The sequence below is a fragment of the Gekko japonicus genome, unplaced genomic scaffold (assembly GCF_001447785.1).
Source record: "Gekko japonicus isolate JY-2015 unplaced genomic scaffold, Gekko_japonicus_V1.1 scaffold609, whole genome shotgun sequence".
Classification (NCBI taxonomy): domain Eukaryota; kingdom Metazoa; phylum Chordata; class Lepidosauria; order Squamata; family Gekkonidae; genus Gekko; species Gekko japonicus.
In genome coordinates, this window is record NW_015163106.1 from 804,963 (window position 1) to 828,155 (window position 23,193).

Below are 23,193 nucleotides of genomic sequence, written 5' to 3' on the forward strand. Positions count from 1 at the left end.
GAGAACCAGGGACTCCAAATGGATCTGTCGAGGATGGGTGAGTGGGCATCAACGTGGCAAATGGGGTTCAATGTGATCAAGTGCAAAGTGATGCACATTGGAGCAAAAAATCCTAACTATAAATACACGTTGATGGGGTCCGAACTGACAGAGACTGACCAAGAGAGAGATTTTGGAGTCATAGTAGATAACTCAATGAAAATGTCGAGACAGTGTGCAAGTGCAATAAAAAAGGCCAATGCTATGTTGGGGATATCATAATGCCCCTATATAAATCAATGGTGCAACCTCATTTGGAATACTGTGTATAGTTCTGGTCACCACACCTTAAAAAGGATATTATAGCTTTGGAAAAAAGCGCAGGAAAAGGCAACTAGAATGATAATAGGGTTGGAACACTTTCCCTATGAAGAAAGGTTAAAGCGCTTGGGGCTCTTTAGCTTGGAGAAATGACGACTGAGGGGTGACATGATCGAGTTTTATAAGATTATGCATGGGATAGAGCAGGTAGAGAAAGAGGAATTTTTCTCCCTTTCTCACAATACAAGAACTCGTGGGCACTCCATGAAATTGCTGAGCAGTCAGGTTAGAACAGATAAAAGGAAGTACGTCTTCACCCAAACAGTGATTTAACACATGAAATTTACTGCCACAGGAGGTGGTGGCAGCTACAAGCATGGACGGCTTCAAGAGGGTATTAGATAAGCATATGGAGCAGAGGTCTATCGGTGGCTATTAGCCACAAGGTATAGATAGGGACTCTGGGGCAAGTGATGCTCTGTATTCTTGGTGCTTGGGGGGGGGTCAACAGTAGGAGGGCTTCTAGAGTCCTGGCCCCATTGCTGGACCTCCCAATGGCACCTGGCAATTGTAGCCACTGTGTGACAGAGTGTTGGACTGGATGGGCTATTGGCCTGATCCAGCATTAGCTTCTCTTATGTTCTTATGTTCTGAGCTGTTCCATAGACTCTTGTAACCAGTGTTCCCTCTAAGCTGAGTTAGTGTGAGCTAGCTCACAGTTTTTTAGCCTCCAGCTCACACATTTTTGTCTTAGCTCAGGAAGGATGGCTCCAGAGCAGACTAATTTATGAAGTAGCCAAATTGCTTGCTCACAACTTTAATGCCAGTAGCTCACAAAGTAGAATTTTTGCTCACAAGACTCCACAGCTTAGAAGGACCATTGCTTGTAACTGCAGCTGTCTTTTCCAGAGAGAGCACTGGAGAGACCTTTTAGAGGGGTCTGTAACTGGGACTCCAGAAATGTAATCTGCCCCCAACGTGGAGAGATTGTATAAGAGCAGGTGGCAGGGTGAGGTTCTCTGTGCATTTGATGTGTGTAGCTTGCAGGGAGTCAATTTTATACACTTTTGAACCTGTGCCTGACAATTGCCCCCAGAGCACTTTTCTGGCTTGACCTTAGTCCTGTTGGGTTTGCAGTGCCACAGTGGCACTGCTTCTGCTGGGCACATTGCATCGGCTCTGCTGGGCTTGCAAATATGCCCCCCCACCTTCTGTTTCTATTGCAGAGATTCTCTGGGACTTTGATTTTTGTTCTGTGTGGCTTTTATTGCCCTTGTTCGGGGAGGGGGTTTGCTGTTTTCCCCCTCAATTGTTTCCAATGGAGGATGGGGGCATCTTCTTTGGGGGGAATGTAACTCAGACCCCACAAATCCAATGATCACCAAACAAAAGCACATAGAGGAGCATCAGGGGGAGGCCTGCTGTGAGTTTGATGCCTCTAGCTTGCACAGTGTTTATTCTGTACACTCCTGAACCTCCTGAACCTGTATCTGTCATTTCCCCAGAAAGCACTTTCCTGGGGGCACTCAGACTCCCTAAATCCAATCCTCACCAAGCTTGGAGATCAGGTAGAGGAGAATAAGCCAGAGATCCCCCACAAGTTTTGTGTGTCTAGCATGCCAGGAGCATTCTACCGCATCATGATCCTCAAAACTTTTGTGACAGTCCATGGTTTGCGAACTGGGCACACCACGATCTGAACTGCATTTTCCTGGTTCATGCCCATCCCTAGTAAGAACTGGTATCTCTCAAACACAGGGTTCTTTCTGGGTTCACAGTAGGTTTCAAAAGCTGTTAAAACCTCTGACAGGGTCTTGTTGTTAGGGTCTGCAAACACACCTTGCAAATTATTGTAGAAGTTTGTCTCCTATGCAGTGAAGGGGCTTTGTCTCCGATGCAGTGAAGCAAGACTGAAATTTTATAATCCTCTGACTCTTTTTCAAACTGTATACAGTTTCAACTTTTGTCCCCATCTCCTCCAGTTCTCCCCTAAATTTTCCACAAAGGATAAGTCTGATGGAGACTTGAAATGCTCTGTTGCTTAACGAAGGATGCAATCTGAAACCTTCCTGTTCAATTCTGGAGACCCAAAGGAGATACAAGGCAACTTCTGACACCATGTAATGTCCCCTTTTGACTGTGAGTTCCTGGGTTAGGGAACTCATTCTCTCGTCACTCAGCAAGCTGGCTGAAAACATCAGCCATTTACTTACAAGAAGACAACTGAAACAACCAACAACTTCAGGTAACATACAAAACTGGAGACTGAACAAGAGTTCCAGCCGATAGGACCAGACTAATCACATGAATATTAGGGGAGGAACAGACTGTTCCATTACATACATGCATGTATACAATAAATATGCTACAGTCAAAAGGGACCTTTCCTCTGTTTTCAATCAGCAGACCAGCTGATTGGACCACCACCACCCCGGTTAGAATTGCGGGGGGGGGGGATGAAAATGAAATGAGGATTTTTGAGTTAGAATTGTAGAGTTGCAAAACTGGGTAGTGTTTGGGGATGCCCAATCTCCTGCTTTGCCAGGAGGCCTCCTGGCATCCTGTCTTGTTGCCTGCTAGTACTTTGAATACCAGCAGGAAGAAATGGGGGAAAGCACTGTTGCTGCTACTGCTGTATACAGTTAGCTTTACTTTCATTCTATAATGATGTAAAAGTAACATTGACTGTGATCACACACCCTCAATAATCTACTTTCAATGCACTTTCGAACTAGATTTTGCCAGTTCACACAGTAAAAATCTAGTTGGAAAGTACATTGAAAGTGGATTGAAAGTGGATTACTGAGTGTGTGTGATCACGGCCATTGTGTCTGAGTAAAATTGGGTTGTTGATCATTTGAATAGGAAAAAGTAGCCTTTAGAACACAACAATCATCAGTAGCCCATTGAATCACCAGCCTGGATTACGTGGGCTTGCATAACAATAAACTATGCTAATCCTGAAACGTGTGTCAACTGGCACTCCTCAGCATATTTCTCTTGCAAAGCAGTCCCATTTTTCACTGTGTGAAAACAGGATGCTGAACTAGAAGGGCCACTAGTCGGATTCAGCACAGCTCTTCTTATGTTCTTATGTTCTACAATAGGCTGTTTTCATGTGGAGTTTGAAGTAGGATGATCAGTAATTACAAAATTCATATTTCAAAAAGAGCTCATGAATTTTAAACAGGGGATAGATTTTTATAACAACGACTGCAAAAGGATCTTGGTTTTAGACTTGCTTTGTTTGTTTTTGATTAAATTCTTAAGGCAGATTTTCAAAAGTAACATAATTGTCTGCTTTCAGTTTACTGCAACAGCAGCAGGACACATTTATTTGACAATCATTTCTCTTGCTGAATTGGAAATCATGTTATAGCCTGCCTCCCAAAGAGATACATACTTTGTTTTACTCATTGGCCTGTATCTTACCACTTTGCTCAACGAAATTTGAAGCCTGGTTCCAGCCTAAGAACATTTCCACCAACTTCTGGCTCTTTCTACAGCAAAACAAGCATTTTTTTAAAAAAGAAAAGAATGGTGGATCAGCCATTAATAAAACATAATCTAACCCATATGTCTTCATTTCAAGGTGTGGGTACAGTACACCATTTCAGAATGCAGGTAGTTTGGACGTTTCTGCACATTTAAAAAAATCCATGAACAGAGAAATGAAGGTTTCAGGAAGAAGGCTAGACTCAGCAGCTAGGGAGTTTTTGACATGAAGTAGCATTCACTCCCATGACCCCATGCACACACAATGTGAAAAGTAAATGCCCAAAGGCTTGTCCTGTGGTTTTTTTCTGAATGTATGGATCAATCTCAGGATTTTTGCCTTCTTGAGGCAAAAGTGACTGATCAAAAATTTTGCCATAAGCTTTCATAATCAGGCAGAACCTAACCCAGGACAGATTTATATAACTGATCTGTCCTACTGCATATAAATCTAATGCTTACTGTAGCAAGACAAATCAACATGAAGCTTGGTTGCCTGTCACATACTACGATATGACTTTAAGTCCTTGTTTGATGAAAGAATATAAAGCCCTCTATTGAGCTTGTGATGAGTAGCAAGGAAATGAAATCTCATCTCCCTATGGAGATGGATGCATTCAGTTTTATTACAGTAAGAGAGGCAGTGTATATTACAGAGGACAGAAACAGCCAGCAGGCTTCAGACTTTGCTGCTGACTTGAATTCACTGGATAAATCTGAATCATTCACATCACTTCTCCCATTCTGCCATTTACTTTTCCATAAAGTGGATAAATGCATGCTTAATCCCCAACAAGGAAGCTCTCTGGTTGTTGCAATCACTACTAAAGCATATAGAGAAATTCACATCATTGCTACATTCTAATGCAAAATTCCTTTACTGTCATTTTCAGACTCAGAGGGCTGAATCCTCATAAGTCTGTTCCATTAATGGAGCCTTCACCAGTGCAAGGAGCCATCTGCCATCTGAACATGCCTTTTACTTCCAGATGGAAGGCTCCACCATTGACAAAATAGAGTCACAGGATGCAAACTGTAGTCAAATCATTTAAATATACTATGACGATCTCACCCTCTTCCCATCTAGGGCTGCCAAGCCGTGGCAGGGGATCCGTGCATCTTCACAGGATCCCTGCCACGGGGGACAGCGATACGCGTTGTACCGCCGTCGCCAGGATGTGACACTATGCGTCGCTCTGGCAACAGGGCTGTTTGGAGTCCCGTTGCCAGAGCGATGCATAGCGTCACATCCTGCCGATGGCGGTGCTACGCGTATCGCTGTCCCCCGTGTCAGGGATCCTGTGAAGATGCACGGATCCCCCGCCGCGGCTTGGCAGCCCTATTCCCATCCCTCACATGCAGGATTTTCCCTTCTGTCTTCTTTCTTGCTGAGCAGCAGCTTTATCTATTTTCTTCTCATTTGCTTGTTTATGGCAGTCCCTCCCTAGATGGATGGAGGGAGGGAGGGAGGGAGGGACAGAGGGACGGACAGACATGCTGGCCTTCTTATATTCTGCTTTTGAAATGGCACTTAAGAGGCTTTTGGAAGTTTAAAATAAATGAAATGTTTTCTTTATCTTGGAGGAGAAAAGGTCAGGTAGAATCAGGTGTAGGATGTATGAGGCAAACAGATGATAAAACTGAGGCTGCGGTCACACGGAACAGAAGCCACACAAGTGAGACGGAAAACAGGCGGAGTTTCCGGGCGCAATCTCACCAGCACATCTGGGAAGCATAGCACTCCCGTGGCACAACCGTGGCTTCCAGCCGAAACTGCGTGGCAAAAAACTAGTACCTCGGAGGTACTAGTTTCCGGAAACTGCGGGGCAAGGGCGGGCATCTGATCGTGTTTCCGGTGGCATCCGGCGCCCGCCCATGTCCCCTTGCAAATAAGGTGGGTTTTTTTGTCCATGTCTCTGTGGATGCGCACACGCACCCAACAGAGCATGCACATTCGTCGTGTACACACACACAAAAAAACAGTTTGCCGCGGCGCGCGCTTCTTCGTTGCGCGCTGGCTTGTCCTGTGATCAGCACCTCTCCCTTGCCATGGAACCTCCACAGTACCTCCACAGGACCTCCACGGGAGGTCTGATCGAGTAACTGCGCAGTAGTTTGCCCCAGGGCAAACAGCCACGCTTCTTCCCCGCAGTTTCCTGCCGTGTGACCAGGGCCTGAGGTAACTTTGTATTCACACAAACACCAGATAATTTGTTGCCAACAAGTAAGTGTTTCTGTTATTCAACAAGGTCTTGAAAACTATGAGAAGAGAGGCTTTCTTTTCAGTTTCTACTTAATGTTTCTGAGTTTCACCAACTCATAAAATTTAGAAGGTAGGAACATACAACAAAGTTTCCCAAATCCTTCTTTGGACACTGTTGTGGAATTAGGGCCTGGATTGAGCCTCAATCCTCTACTAAACCTGTGATACTTTAATTTCTACAGTTAAATCTTTGGTTCTGTTTCCCAGGAGGCTTCAGGGCTCTGCAAAGTGCTGTGGCCCTCAGGATAACACTGTACATGACTTTTGCCTTAGAGGGTGTTTATACATTTAAAAAGTTAGTGGTGTCACTATCAGAATCTAAATGGATCGGTTATTTGATACTAGCTTCCTTGACTCTCCTTGACTTTTTCAGAGCTTCCTGATCCCAAAGACAGAACAAAGGGGAGGGATCATGGGTGGGTGCATCAGGTCAGTTCTAGTCAGTTCTGGTTGGGCCTACATCACATCCATGATAGTCCTGATGTGCCAGGTGTGTCAGTAGGACATAAATAGGTACAATGCCAGCCATTGGTCCAAGGCAGATACATACATCTGGTTTACCAAAGGTCAGGGCTGCTCATCAATGTCCAGGGGCCTTGATGTCAGTAGTCAGAATATATTCCTTATTGTCTCAGTGTACACTGGGCATTTCCTTATGTTCAACCATTTATTCTACTTAATGTCTACTTGGAATATAATAAACTGAATTTAGAAGGAAACTTCTGTCTGTGACTCTCTCACCCTTTCTGGCCAGGAAGTGCCCAGCCAGCCTACCTACCAAATTGGATCTTGGATCTGGAAGCTTTCTGTTGAGAAGTTCCCCAACATACACAAACCAGGAATCACTCATCTTTCCTAGAAGATGTTTCCCTTCCTAACTGGGCAGAGATCACTTATATATTTATATTTATTTATTAATTTGATTTGTTATCCCGCCCTAACCCCTAAGGGTCTCTGGGCGGCTTACAAAGAGTGCTAATCACATTTACAGAATCTAACCTAGAGCCACAGATATACAGGGGTGGTGACTACCATACCAGGCACCCTGTTTGTGGCGGATCTTCGGTTGTTGTCCTGTTCTTGCGGGCGGTAGTCAGCGGCGTCCTTTTCTGGTGCTAGTCTTTGGAGTTCCCTTCTTCCGGCTCTAGCGATTCCATTTCCGGCCAGGACCACTCGCACTTCAGCGCATGCTCCGCTGTGGCCTCTGTCCCGATGAAGCTCCGGCCTGCTGCGCTGGTCCGCTTCCACGCCAGTTGGTCTGGCCTCCTTCACTCGCTCTCTGCTTGCCTCGCCAGCCACCATTTTTCTCCGCCACCGCCGTCGACCACTGCTTCGCTTCGCCGCTCGCCACTGCAACACAGGGACGGGTGCCCCCCGCGCTCTAGTAGCAGGTACCCATTAGTCTAATCGCCCTTTAACGGACTTTCAAGCCACTGGGTGGGCGGGAGCTGGGACATAGGGCCGGGCGCTCACCCTGGCCGTGGTGGGGCTCGAACAGCCGAAGCTGTTCGACCAGATGTATGTGCAGGCATCTCTTACCGCCTGCACCACCGCTCCCTCTTTACTAGAAGCTATTTCCCTTTTTTTGGCTTGAATGAGGATCTTCCTTGATCCACTCTCTAGGGCTACACGTTTTAGTATATACTGAGCCAAATGAATACCCGAAAATACCCTATCAGTATTTTCCAGGAATTTATTCAGCCAGATAAAGATTAGACAATCTGATTCAGCCATGCGCGAAAAAAAGCTGATATTATTTGGCTTTTATTCAGGCATGGCTACAAGACATTTAAAGAGATTGTGGTCTCTTGAAATGCCTTCTGAGTTTTCTCCCTGATTCGTGCCACAGTGTGACACAGCAAGTGAACTCAAAAGGTATTTAAACTTTAAATGTGTTTAGTTCACTTGCATTCAGTTTGCTTGCCAAGTTGCACCATGGCAGCATGACTCAGCAAGTGAACAAAACCCATTTAAAGTTCAAATGGCTTCAGTTTGCTCACTGAATTGTGCTGCAATGGTGGCACAACTCAGCAAGTGAAATTTTCCATTACACCCTATGGGGACAATCCCCATACGGTAAAATGGAGCTGAATAAACTTGGGTTTCCCAAATATTTACCTGAATACTAATACAATACCGATTCTGGTATTTAGGAATATTCAGGAATACCAATTTTTTTTTGGGTCCAATAGTGAAAAATCGATTTTTGGCACACCTTACCACTCACTTTCTTAGCCTCCTTCCCAGTCCACAGTCAGTGCTTAACTGTCTCTTTATCAACTGTCAGTTCTCAACTTTCATTCTTTAACTGACTCTCTCAACGGAATTCTGTTTGAACAGCCTGTCACAAAAAGGTTCTCACTCTGTTAGGCATTAACCCTTGAAGGTCCATCACATATATGTATTCATAAGAAAGTATTATATTGCAGTTTCCAGGTTTTGCATTAAATCTATTATGCAAGTTCAAAAGTTTTTCTGTGTGTATATGTAAAATGCCCTCAGGTTGCAGCTAACTTATAGTGACCTCATAGAGTTTTCAAGGCAAGTGATTAAGCTCAGATGGTTTGCCCTTGCCTACCTCTGCAACCCTACTTGCTTTTCATATTGTTGTACTAGAGAGACAGGCTGTTCTTTTAAAGAAGTTATAGCTCCATTTAAAAAAAAGGTGAAGTCAATTTCGTCTGTTAGGGAGAAAGGATGGTGTCTCTCATGGAGAATTTATGAGACCTAACAACAGGTTGATGTAATCAAGTAAGTGCTGAGCATGCACAATAATGGCTACTGGTTCAGCTGGTGGAATGCAAACTGCACAGCAGGACATTTGGTTAAAATACATCTCCATATTAATCACAAATGAAGCAAGAGTTTAGGGTAATGTTGCCAAATGTAAATGAGTATTACAAGCAATGTAAATCCATTACAAGCTTGTTGTTTGGTACTTTAATCAACATCTCTACCAATCTATGGAAAATGGACTTTGAATCCTGTAACTGTGCAAGTATTTTTATACACTTTTCCTTGTCTTTCCATTATCTTGCAACAATTTCCCTGTATATTTGGATGTTTAGTGATCCTGACTTTCCACTTAATAAACTTACTTTAGGAATCAATATGCCTCTGAATTTAAATTGTCCATGCCTTCCCACAATTAAATGTATTATTGTGTAATATTTCTATTGATGAAAGTTTATTTTGAGGTATTTCAAATACACAGAGGGCTCAGAGAAAGCCTATTTTGGGAGTGGGGGGTGGCATGCATTGCAAGATGACCTTAGGCTCAGGATAACGTTATGTCAAATATCAATTTGTAGTTGTGTTTTGCTAAATTTCCCAAATATTTCAGGGACCTTTATTTTAAAAAACCCTCCAAAAATGATACTGTTGTAAATATTTGTTTTGATCAGGGCTTTTTTTTAAAAAAAGAGGAGCCGGAACTTTCAAAAGCAAAATGAAGTTTTCAATCTGTATACTGAAAACACATGAACTTTTAAAAATTTTAAAAAGGTTTTGTTGAACGGGTTCTAGAACTCTGTTCCAGCCCTGATTTTGATAATCTTGCCTATGGCATCATTACAACATGTCTGCAGTACCAGTGTAATATCATAGGTTGTGATGCTGATCTCTCATATTACTGACAATAAGCCACTTTTTCATAACTTTACAAAATAACCTCTCCTTCCTTATGATGTATTAGAATACTTGAAGGATAGCATTGCAGTTTCCCCCAAAGAGGCTAGTGCTTAAGTTGGGGGGTGGGGATTCAACATGACATTAAAATTGCTGGGAGGTTAAAAAAAAAGGGACCTTTCTAAACTAAGATAAAAGGTCAATAGATGGATGCTAGTGAGATCAAATTTGGTGATGTCAGCTATTTATTATCTGGCTAAGTAATCTAGATGACAATCTCTAAGGGCAGAATTTTATATTTAAAAATGATGTGCTGCCGACAAATGCAATGTTTAATGAAATATGCAGTGCTAACAGGTCCCTTGTTGAAGGTCTGGCTGATATGTGTGATAGTTATAACAATATTGTATATGCTAATAAAATAATAAAAATGGAGAGAAATCTTTGCTAATTCTAAAAGCAGATTTTCAAAGCCCCATCTATTCAAAAATAGAAGAGATAGTCACAGTTTTGCTTTTTATTTTAACTAGTTTCCAAGAGTGCACTAATTCTGTTCCACACAGAGGTGTCAAACTCATTTGCTACAAGGGCTGGATCTGACATAAATCTCACTTTGTTGCATGGGGCCATGTGTGCCATAAAATGTAATGTCAGGTACTGGAGGACACAGGCAAACCCAATTAACAGCATTATTTTTTTACTCAAAAAACAGACAAAAACAATTGATTCCTAGCAGTGAAAGCAATTCATTTAATGGGGAAATCCACAAAGGCCCAATAAATGTATTTAATCATATGCAAGACTAGTTTTTTCCCCAAGGGATACTATAAAAGAGGGGTATCTTACATTTCCATACAAATTAGTTAGTTTTTGTATATATGGCACTTTTAGGAGACGTCATATTCCTTGAAAGTAAATAAGGTAGTTTTTCAGCACACACACCACCATACGCCCAGCCTCAGCAACCAAGCAAGGCTACAATCCATCTCTTGCTCTTTGTTTCCTCTCTTCCCCTGTCCTACCTCTGAGGATCTCAAGGAGGCACACTGAGCTCTCCCCTCCACTGTCCCATCCCCACCAACAACAACAACTCTGTAAGGTGGGCCAGGCTGAGTGACCAGTCCCAGCTGACCCAGATGACAGGGTCCTGGATCAGGAGGAGGGAGGTCTGAACCTGGCTCTCCTAGACTCCCCCCCCCTCCAGTTATCATCCCTCCTGCATTTCCCACAGAAGTGGCAGGGCTGAGGGGAAGGCCTGATGGAGAAGCTGTTTCTGAAACCTCCAAGGGGTGCTTTTTGTCCTCCCCTGACCCTTTCCCCCTCACAGGCTGAGAAAAGGTGGGGGGAGAATCTAGGTGGAGGCTCTGTGGCTGTTCAGATGTGTGGCAGCAATGGTGGCACCCTTTCCCCCCTTCACTCCTCCACTCACGTTCAAGGCCAGGATGTCTTTCTCTTCAGAGTGGCATGCACAAGACAGCCCAGTTGTCTCCCAGTTCACATGCCAGCCCTCCTCCTCCTCTCTTACCTGCCAGCCTGTCCCTTTGTCATAGGGTTGCCAAGTTGTTTATACTCACCGGTGGGGGACTGTCCCTGAATCCGGGAGTCGCTGCGCGCCGCCTGCACGTCACAGGAAGTGACGCACGATGTAGAGCACTTTGGGGGCGTGGCCCCGATCGGCTGAGGGGAAACCATAGAGTTTCCCCTCTGCCGATCAGGGCCATGCCCCCAACGTGCTCTACGCGGTTGCGTCACCTCCGGTGACGCAGCCACGCTGCACTTCAGGGGGCGGGGTTCCCCCCGGGGCCTGATTCCATGGTGGCAGAAATCGGGCCTACAAAGCGGGGGTTTACCCACCACCCGCCCCCACTTGGCAGCCCTACTTTGTCAGCAAACCACCACTCTATGTGCCCACTCTTGCCAAACCCCTTTATGGTCACTGTTTGGAAAAACACAAAGCCAGTTGGTACCGCTCAGCTCCACCCCCTCCCCCTATGTAGTGGCTTTGCCAATCCTCACTGAACTGCGGTTGGAGGAGGCAGGGAGGAAAAAAATACCATGCCTTGTCTTTCTCTGCCTTTGCTGCCATTTCTCTCTCACACACACACTATTTAACCTCAGCCTCCTAGCCCTGCCCCCTAGCCCTTTCCATTTCTTGACAGCTTTGACCACACACACCTCATCACATGTGCCCTCTCGTCCGCCTGAGTAGCCTTCTGCCTTCCCTCCCTCAGACCAGTTGCTTGCAGGCCAGAGAAGAGCCCTGGACGAGCCGGTTTCAGTCCACAGGCCACGTGTTTGACACCCTGCACTAACAGATGATAGCTGCACAATATTTCTACATAATTTATGTCTTCATGGGAAATAGAACCTATTCCATATATGAAATATGACACACATGTTCTTTTTATCAGATGGAACCAAAACAACCTTATATTTGCTATGTTTATAACTATAATTGCCTTTCATTAATTGGGTTTGAAATAAGGGAGAAAGGGAGAAATGTCTTCTGATCATGCTTGGTGGACATGGTATAGTTTTCCTATACAGACTGACAGTTCCTGATGTATTATATTTGTCTTATATTTATGTCATTTAGTTTTGTTGTGGTTATATTTATGTTTGTTTTTGTGTTTATAATAATAAGGGGGGAAACACATTATCAAACATACCTATAGGTCCACTAGGACCACAACTTAAGTTGTCAGACTAAATAATCAAAACTTTTAAAGCATGCCACATCAAGAGGTGCAACCAAATTTCAGTAAAAATGACATTCTGAAGGATTTTGCTAGACAGCAAGAGCCAATTAGTTTTGAGAGAAGCAAAAAATTAAATGAATTAAAAGTTAATGTGAGAACTACACTTTCTCAGGGGAGGTAAGTTCCATTGTTCCTTAAGTTGCCACCAAGTTTCATCTGAAGGAAGTTTTCAAAGAGAATTTTAAAACTCAAATGAAACCCATATGAAATTTTAGAAGAAGCAAAAGGATTAATATAAATAGCAAATGTTTACTGAGGTGGAAGGGGAGTGATCAGCATCCTAAAATACAGTATCTAGTTGGTGGAACGGAATATTAAAGACAACCAGGACTCCCCCCCCCCAAAAAAAAATCAAATATCAAGTATTTTTAAGAGAAAAACATCACATTTTAACTTATTTCTAGCAAAGATACCTTCATCAGGGAGTGCCTTTAAAATGAAAATATATAAACAATTAAAATTGCAGTTCTAAAATGATACGTATAAGCATTTACAAAGCAAATGATACGTATAAGCATTTACAAAGTTTATAGTCAAGTTCTAAGATCCAAAAACCTGTGAACTTTGCTCTGTTTGTGAAAAGATATTTATGTCTCCTCACCTACTGCAGCCCTCTTCCCCCCAGTATGATCCAAAACACTGCTCCAGTGCTGGGCAACCCTCAGAAACAGTATGGGATGCAGTGTAAGAGCCTGTTCCTCAAGTGGGAAATCTGCAAAAGTCATGCAAGGTCATATTAGAATCCATACTCATATAAAAGTGTAATCATTTACTTGCTGTTCATATTGGCAAGCTGCCTAATGTGCATTTTATATGGCTACCTAATCAAGGGTTGGCTTAACAAGACTATCTATTTTATCTTTAGGGTAGAAGAAAGTTTTAAAACCTTATTCTGGTCCATATTTGGCTTGTCTGAGGTGATATCAGTGGTGCTGAAATACGATCACAAGTTTATTGAGAACATCGGATATGTGCTGTATGGAGTTTATAATGTCACCATGGTGGTGGTGCTCCTCAATATGTTGATAGCCATGATCAATAATTCCTATCAGGAAATTGAGGTAAGGTGTACTAATGTAATTACAGACCAAATGTGTTTCTTGAATAAATGTTTGTATTTTACAGTAACAAAGATCTGCTGTATTTTCCCCAGTATTATCACTATTATTGTGGCTCTCTCCAAGGAACACAATGCATGTTCACCTAGTGTATTGTGGCTATTTAAACTGCGGATGATTTCTAGATTGTTTGGATAACATGAACTGAATGTTGCAGCAGCACCTGAAGAGACAAGACCAATATCCGGGTTAGACTAGGCTTTGTTAATGGCTGGTCTACATCAGTAACAATCCCCTACCCTAACTTTTAAATGCAGGCTGCTATCTAACAAGCAACCTAAATGATTTGGCCAAACCTACCAAACTGGACCAGCATTACTGATGGCTCCATTTTTCACAGCCTGAAAATGAAATAATGGTCAGAGGAATCTTGTCTCCCTTCTGATACCTGCTGCTCCAACAAAGGGCTTGGTTGATGCTGATCAGTAGCTAGAGTGTACCCTCCACAAACCATCCAACATCTCCAGTCAATGATAGACTAATCCTATGTCAATTGCCCTGCCTATACAGTAGCAATCTGCAAAAATCCTGCCTTCCTAGTTATTGCCTAAAGAATCGTTGACCAGTCTGAATTATTATTACCACTGTGTGAGTGTGAGCAAATGTCTCCTATAAGTGCATAAACATCAAATATGGTGTATGTCTATGAAGGCAGTTCTAAGACCCAGGCTAATATTTTCCCCTTGTATTGTGTAATCTTTATCACTGAATTCTTGTGAAAAGTAGTATTGCAGCACAGAGGAAGGCTTTTATATAAAAGGTACAAGCCACATGATAGGGAAAAAATAGATCAATATAGACCACGCTAACCTTGTGTTTATTCTCAGAAATATTATTTGTATCTTGGTTCCCTTCCACAGTTTCATAGGAGTGGGTTATTTAAACAGAGAAATGGACTTTTCACAAAATACTGGGACTGATAAGACAACGAAACTGTAATGATTTGAGCTTATTAGAAAATCATCTCTATAGTCTTTATAATCTTCAGTTATTAAAATGGATGTGTCCAAATCTGCTACTGGAGGATATGTAGTGGATCAAACAGAAAGTTATCTAGGAACTAGATATTTTTGTATTAAATTTGATTCATGGTTTATTGCAGAGGAAGATTAGATTGCTTGTGACTTATACTTACATTTAGACTTGCACTTTACATTCATAAATCAGAAGCTATTTATGTCTGTCCCACTTAGAACATCTAGCCAGTGCTCTAAAGAAACAGTGACATAAATTGCTCATTCATGCCACATCTCCAAAGCTTTGGGAACTGATAGTAAGACCAAATACTACACTACAATATACTGCTTTATCTTTCTTCTAATTCAGATAATTATTTAATTTGTTTATACCCCACCTTTCTCCCCAATGGAGACCAAAAGTAGCTTGTATCGTTCTCCTCTCCTCCATTTTATCTTCACAGCTACCCTGTGAGATGGTTAGGCTGAGAGAGTATGACTGGCCCAAGGCCACCCAGTGAACTTCCATGGCACAAGTGGGGATTAGAACCTGGGTCTTCCATATATCAGTCCAACACTCTCTTTTTTTTTTATCCCCCTGAGGGGAATTTTTAATTGATTTTTTACAGACTACAAACTACAACCGAAAATATGGTAAAGGGAACTACATTTCCAAAGAAAAAAGACCCACTACTAAAAACCCAAGAGTAGGAGATCATTACATCAGCTTAACTCAATGTTATTTTTTTAAAAGCTAATAAAATGATGAACATAGTCGGTTATGCTAAGTTAATTATCTTTTAAATATGCTTTTAACTGCTTAGAGAAACCCCCCCCCCCGAGCATCTCCAATCAATTTCAGAGTTTTCAGGCACATATCAGAGTCCTTCAGCCACTATTTATTCTTCTCTTTTCTAATCCTCAATTTGTATGCACTTTTGGAGGCAGCCACCCCCTTCTCAGAGGGTGAGTCCTCGTCCGAAGACCCCGAGCCTAACTCGCCATCAGATTTGCTTTCTTCTTCTTCCTTCTCATCCTCAGCTGGTTCCCCGAGCTGTGTTCGCAGAAAATCACGTGCCTTAAGAAGAGAGTCAATCTTTTCTTTTTTGTCGTGCAGTTTGAAAATGAAGCCTTCTGGGATTAACAATCTGTAACTAATGCCAGTTGTTTGTAAAAATATGATTAGTTCTTTCTCTTCTGTCTAATATCAAATGGAATGTCTTTTAAAATCCTGATGTTGTTGTCCCCAATTTTCATGGGGGTGCCCGTAGTTGCTTTCAGAATAGAATCTCTCACATGTCTCGTCAAGAATCTGACTACTATTTCCCCAGGCAGATTATTTTTCTTGATGTATGAGGAATAGGACCTATAGACCACATCCACCTCGCTGTAAAGATATTCCCTTTCAAATCTGTCAATGGGGCTATTGCTTCACTCAGCCGTTGCTTCAGATTCTCTCCTTTAATTTCTGGGACCCCTTGAAACTGTAGGACCAAATTGGCTTTCTCCATTTGCAGCTGAAAAAGTTTAGACTCTTCCATGGCTTGCTTCATTTCCAGCTTTTCCATCTTTTTCTTAACTGTTTTAGTATTGGCGTCCATTTCCTTCACCTTCTCTCCCATTTGCTCTGTTGCTTTTAAGGATTGGGTCAATTGTAATTGCTGTGAAGCCAGGCTTTGACCAATTTTTTTTAATATATAGTTTTTTTTATTGTTTTTCGACCAAACATACAAACACAAAAAATAAATCTCTTGTTGCAACAAAGCATTTTGATAAACAGACAAGCAACAATATTTTCTCGGTTCTAATCTGGCTATAGAATTGTACCTGTTTATCACACTCCATACAAATCTTTTCATTCACTGATATTACCTAAATCATCTCCCACACAACCTTTATCCAACATAAACATCCTCAGAAATTGATTCCGCCTGCGCCATATTCTTCTAAGCCTATACAAAACCTTATTTCCTATACATAACAGTTCAATATAGGTGCAAAAAGTCAAAAGAAAAAAGGGGGAAAATAAAAAAGGTGAAAATGGAAATAATAGAAACCTTTGCCTAAAAACTCATACTTTCTAGATAATTAAGCCAAACAACTTTGTCGTATAAGTTTTCAACATACTGTATTGTATTTTCAAAATAACACTCCATTTTAATTCCTTTCCTCCTTAACATTTTAGGGACTACTCATAAGACAAATACCTTGTTTACTACACCGTAATTTTACAGTTTGCACTCACACATTTTTTTTTGGGGGGGGGCTTATACCCTAAAAATTTATCTAGCAAAACAAAATCATGAATACGTCCTAACATTTCCAGTATCACTGACCCTTAAATATAGTCCAGGAATAACCCAAGTTACTACTCACACCATCTAAATATTTAAGCAATTAAAGTATCAAAAGGATATTAACCCCCAATATTTGAGCTTTCCAGGTACATAGGCAAAGCATCATTGTCAAACCATATCCAAAGCCTGAGCCATTGAGCATTACATATTTTTTTAAAAATAGCGATAGTTAACCTATAGGATAATACATATTGCAACACTGTTTTCTGAAAAGATTTCTTCTCAGTGACCATAATTAAATGTCTTAAACCTCTGAACTCCGAATATTTCCATTCGTATTTCTGCCTCTTCTGGTTTAACATTCCTGTCCACATTATTTTGTTATCTTTGTTGATTTGCTTTGGTAGAAACCTTGTTTTTTTCCTAGCTAATGTCTTCACTTCTCGCTGTGGTTCTGCTCGCTTCTTACGTTTTATGTAGCCTGCACTCTCAAATTGTTTTGTACAGTTCTTTCTTTCTTTTTCTTTCATGGAAACATCTTTCTTCTTTTTCAACGGTGTAAAGTTTCATTCAGTTATTTCATTCTTTTGCTTGTCTTCCCACACCGTCTCCAAACTCACCGCAGTTCGCAGGTAGGGCGTTGGCTCTTCCCTATTTTCCTTGATTTGTGATTTCAGATCAACGTTTTGAAATTTCTGCAAATATTTCTGCATGCTTCCTCTGCAGCCTTCCTCACCCGGTTGATCAAAAATTCCTTAAACTGATCCCGAGTTAGTTGGCCAAGTTCTACCAGTATAGTTTCTTTTGCTGGAATATCATCAATCTCCCCTGCCGTCATCATTTTCCGTGCCTTTGCTCCACTCCTTTTCACAGCCGCTCATACATTCTTGAGATGGAGATAGCCTTTAAGGGGTCTTTTAATTGGGGTCTCTTGTATTCTTGTACTCGCTCTCTTGTATTTGTTGCTTCTTGAAAACAAAACAAAATTAAAATGGGTGTTACAGCTTGCACAGCATGGCGAACCATGCTGCTCCCTTCTTCACTCTTTGCCTTGGAACAGGTCGGTCTCGTCCCCTTCACCGCCATTTGGGGGTCATCCGATCCAACTTCCGCACCCCAACCTCCCTTCAGGAAGTCAGGCAAGGCCCCTGGCAGTCACTAGGACTCAGAGGGCTTCAAAAGAAGAGAAAAGGGTCAGGGCTGGTCAGGAGCGTCCTGGCCAGACACCCGCGTCGCCATGATGTTGCCCGGAAGTCTTGGCTTTGACAAATTATTAACAGTTGTTGCTTGATATTAGTCATCTCATCCAGCAGAGGGCACAAGGAATCTGCCAACATTTTTAAAAGCTCAGCGGTCTCTTCCATTCGAGGACTACCCACTAGTTTCGCTTTCAAAAGTTTTTCTTTCTCCGGTTTCTTCCCCGCAATCTTTTTGGATTTGTTTATTTATCGAAAAGTTGCTAAAGTCTCTGATTTTCGCCCAAATGCTTATTTTTCTGCTCCCCCCTCTTTATTCTGTTTTTTTCGTTTCTGCGTTTGGGAGGGGCCCCTCCCCCGCTCGCTTCCCATCACTCTTTAAGGGTGGCAGCTTTCTTTTAAAATCTTCATATTCGCTTCAACCCAACTCATGGTTCATTGTTGGCCAACCGGCTTCGCTCGGCATCGGTTTCTTTCTGGCCAATCTCCAATGCTTGTCCTGGTCAGCAGCACTTGTACCTTACGATCACTCAGCGGCAGGACCTTTGGGGTGGAGGAGCGCCTCAATTCTCCGCCATCGCACCATCGAAGAGGTCGCCCCTCAAAAGCCCACTGGCTAGGAGCCTTTTACCAAGGCTCCAGGGGGGTCATGACCCATCGCACCCCCTCCTACATGCTGGTGTGCAGTTTGCATCCCCGGGACATCCGGGAGATGCGTCTGCCTGCATGTCACCATAAACCGGAAGTTCAAGTCCAACACTCTTAACCACTACATTACACTGGCTCTCTAGTTATCAGTCCTTGTATGATGTGAAAAAAGTCCACCTCTCAGTTTGCTTGAGTAAGAAATAAACCTGTTGGGCCAGATTGTGGGTTCAAGGAGGGGCAGGGGGCAATGCGTTGGAAGGAATAAACACAGAGACAACCAGTGTTCCCTCTAAGCTGAGTTAGTGTGAGCTAGCTCACAGTTTTTTTGCTTCCGGCTCACACATTTTTGTCTTAGCTCAGGAAGGATGGCTCCAGAGCAAACTAATGTATGCAGTAGCCAAATTGCTTGCTCACAACTTTCATTCCAGTAGCTCACAAAATAGAATTTTTGCTCACAAGACTCCACAGCTTAGAGGGGAAATTGCAAACAAATATCCTCTGGTAAAAACATGCTTGAATACAGGCAAAAGGAGCAATGGTGCAGTATGGGGACAGATCCAAGCATTGGGCAACCCCCTGCCAACCCAATGAACCCCTTTCCCAGCCCACCTCCGGGAATTAAACTGTGGAGTGGCAAGATACCAGGACACATGTGGGCACCAGCCTCTACCTGGTCCCCTTGCCACCTGGTGGTGTAAGCCAGCCAGCAGCCCCTGCCTGCGCATGTGGCTGAGTGGCTCCACACCCCACGGCCCCTTATGGGAGCCCTCCAAATGGAGGAGGCAGGCATGCAGGCACAGCCTCCTCTCAAAACGTCCCAATGACCAAAGTGCCAGACTGCAACAGTAAAGCATAATTAAGTAAGGCATAAATCATAACCAAAATACAAGGTTGGGAGGGTGGGAGAGCTGGCGAGCTGAGAACAGAGGCCAAGCAACACATGCGGGCACGCTTAAGTAGCCCTTGGGCTCCTGCAGCCCACACCCACCCTCTGATGTACTGCCTGACATGGCGTGCTGTGGGGAGACCTGGCTCACCCTGCCCAGCATAGCCCTGAGGGTACCATGCAGCTGGACATGCCTGCTTCCTGCCTCCACCCCACCTCCTGCACTGCAAACATTGGCACAGGTGAGTCTTTGCTTTGCTTTTAGCTTACCTTTCTGGAGCAGCCTCACTAGAGGTTCCAAATAAACGTTCTTCTAACTGAGGCTGAAGTGATGCCCTGAGTGTATAGCAAAGACCTATAATTCCTGTGTGCTCAGATGCAAAAGATCCAAGACCCTCTGACAGCACTTTGGTTTGCTCAGGATCTATATCTCAGACAAGCATTTTACACATTTAACTGCATGACTGAGAAGTGAAACTGTTGATATTTCACCCGGTTCATGCCCATCCCTATTGCCAGCTCTTGTTTGGAAAATCCCTGGACATTGGGTGGTGGAGCCTGTGAAACATGGGTTTTGGGGAGGGGAGGGGCCTCAGTAGGGTATAATGCCATAGAGTTCACCCTTTGAAGCTGTCATTTTCTCCAAGGGAACTGATCTCTGTAATCTAGAGGTCAGTTGTAATTCCAGGAGACCTGCAGAACCCACTTAGAGGTTGGCAACCCTAAAATCTACCAGTGTCTTCTAAAATCTGTATGAATGACAATGAGAGAAGTGGGACGTATCTCTTCCCAAAACTAATTGGGCCCTTTTATAACATAACTTGTTTCTTTGCCTCTTTTGTAGGAGGATGCCGATGTGGAGTGGAAGTTTGCACGGGCAAAGCTCTGGCTTTCATATTTTGATGAGGGAAGGACGCTACCTGCCCCTTTCAATCTAGTGCCAAGTCCTAAGTCGTTTTATTATCTCATAATGAGAATTAAAATGTGCCTCATAAAACTCTGCAAATCCAAGGCCAGAAACTGTGAAAACGATCTCGAGATGGGCATGCTGAATTCCAAGCCACGGGTATATCTACTGATTGCTCTTTTGCTTTTAACAACATTTGTGGGTTGAAAGTAATCCCTTGGAAGAAACTAATGGGGCTAAGTCTTCATTTACCATGTTGAACTGAATCTGAAATATGTTTGTCCCAAGAAAACATGTAGCAGAGATTGTTATTCTCCAGCATACCTCTCATGGTAGCCAACCTTTATGACAAGTGTTCCTTAAGTCCATCTTCTAAGCCTGAGAGAATACTATTGCACATGCCAAAGTTGTTGTGTTTTGGTATTGTCCACCAATGTCTTACGAGTTTCAGCCCCTTTCCTGAAACAAGTAATGTAATGCAAATGTCACCCTCATACCAGAGCCAATCTCTGCCTCAGTTCTGGCACTACAGGTGCATCACCCAAATTTCATAGCAATCTGGTGCTAGCTCAAGTGAGAGGGCTGTGACAGCCCAATTTGTTAGTCAGTTGACAGGTTGTAATGAACAAATTGAGTACTGGTCAGTCTTAGAATCTAGTCTTCAAATAATGACGGGAGGAATCTCCTGTTTGCATAGCTAGTCATTGTTAAAGACATAAATCTCCTCATTGCCTGGCTAGTCATTATTTGAGACATGCGATTACCACCTGACCTCCATAATGTCTACTTAGGCCTTTGATGCCTTTCATAAAGTTTGCTTCTTAGACAGTAATAAGTTCATCATGCTTAGGAGACCCTTGACAGCATTCATAACAGAGAGACAGAGGCTTTTACTTGATTGTCTTAAATTATCTCATTTGAAATAGAAAACTGTTGGTAAGACTTGCACATGTACTACAGCTTGAACCATTCTCAAAAAGCATAGCAACCTTTTCCTTGTCCTTAGTACCACCAGATACTTTACATGAAGGGCTTTTTTTTTTTTGGGTGAAGGCATTCACTGGTACTGGGTAACAGCACCTTTTTCAGGGCTCTCCCAAGTCCTGAACCTCATGCACCAGCCCACCACAGTCAACCAGAGAAGGAGAGAGTGGACCCTCAGGAACAGCCTAGTGGGAATCTGATCTGGGGGGGAGGAATTGGTAGATGTCAGTGCAACCGGCACCATGTTGTTGTTGTTGTTGTTGTTGTTATTGTTGTTTTTTTAAAAAAGCACAGCATGTATATGTTCCCAGATTCAATAATGAGGATTTTGAAGCAGAAAGGAGGTCATATAGCAGCCCTGGGATAGACATTTGACAGCCAACCTGGCGAGCCTCTGCCAGCAGTCAGAACAGAATGCACAGAGTAAATGGAACAATGGTCTTAACTCAGTAGAATGCTTGTTTTCCAGAGCAAGATATGAAGCAGAACTTGAGAAAGGGCCCTTTTGTATCTTCCTCCTGGGAAAAACATTTTAATCAATGACAAATTCTGTGGAAATAATTTGCACAGCATGAATCTAGCCTATGTTAAGGCAACCCCTTTGCCTTAAGCACAAACCGACTTTTATTGGAACAGTCTTCTTGCATATGGAGATCAGCAATGGTGGGCACTTAAGGCCTACTACTAGTCTTATTCCAGACAAGAAATCATGAAGTGAATTGTCATCTGTGCAGGTCCTTAACATTTCAGAATCCTACACGTTGCTCAAATGAATAGACTGGCTGTATTACCTGTACTGGATATATTACCTAAATGCCAACAAAAGATACTCAACATATGGGGGTGGAGCCATGGGTCAGTGGCAGAGCATCTGCTGTGCATGCAGAATGTCCCAGGTTCTGTCCTCAGCATTGCCAGTTAAAAGGGTCATGCATCTGCTGATGGAAAAGACATCTGAAAGAGGCACTGCCAGTCAGAGCAGACAATATTGACCTTGATCAATCAACTCAGTATAAGATAGCTTTATTTGTTCATAATAATGAGTTCCACAAGTTTACTATTGGTTACTTAGTAAACTCTAAGAACTGTAGTATTAAGCAAGGAAAAAATGTGTCTGCTTATATAATCAATAATAAATACCTCCATGTCATGAAGAAACTTTACCTTCTGATTTCTGCCAATGAAAGGCATAAGAGCAGGGCATTTTTTTCCTGGTCAGTTGGCACCCTTGCCTGTGATTTAAACTGATTAAGCGTCAAGAATGGCCTACACACCGGTTATATGCTGCATGACTGGATATTGCCTGCCCTTCTCTAGTATGGACACATAAGAATTCATATTTCATTTAAGCAACAGAACAAGGTTCTGTTTTCCCAAAGTAAAGGGTGATTTTCGGGAGCACATAGCAAGCAGAACTTTAGTTTGACATATGGACTTGTGTTTCACAAACAATAATAGGACTTTTTCATTGCACACTCACAATGTGCTGCTTAACAAAAATGTTATCTCCTGGTCTTTTCTTAGTACTTGGTTTCTAAAGCTGTCATCTAAAAAGTTCATTATGATGAAACTTGTTACATTTGTATATTTCAGAAAGTTCGTTTCGAGTCAAGTACTCAGAATTCAGACTTTACCGTGAAGAATGCCTACAACAAGCCCACAAGATACCAGGTAAAGGAAATATAAAGATATGGGGTGTGAAAAAATTGTTTTGAGGGCCTACTTGCATGTTTTAAGATTTAGAGTTTGATCCTAAA

At 42.6% G+C, this 23,193-nt stretch overlaps 1 protein-coding gene across 1 annotated transcript in view; it reads left to right on the top strand.

Annotated features, from left to right (window-relative positions):
• The window catches only part of TRPC7 (transient receptor potential cation channel, subfamily C, member 7), a 188,570-nt gene that overhangs the window by 147,454 nt on the left and 17,923 nt on the right, over positions 1 to 23,193 (top strand). The window contains exons 7-9 of the mRNA XM_015406784.1: positions 13,310 to 13,505; positions 20,390 to 20,611; positions 23,030 to 23,107. Of these exons, the coding sequence (XP_015262270.1) occupies positions 13,310 to 13,505; positions 20,390 to 20,611; positions 23,030 to 23,107 (496 nt within the window). The remainder of the gene's footprint in view (positions 1 to 13,309; positions 13,506 to 20,389; positions 20,612 to 23,029; positions 23,108 to 23,193) is intronic.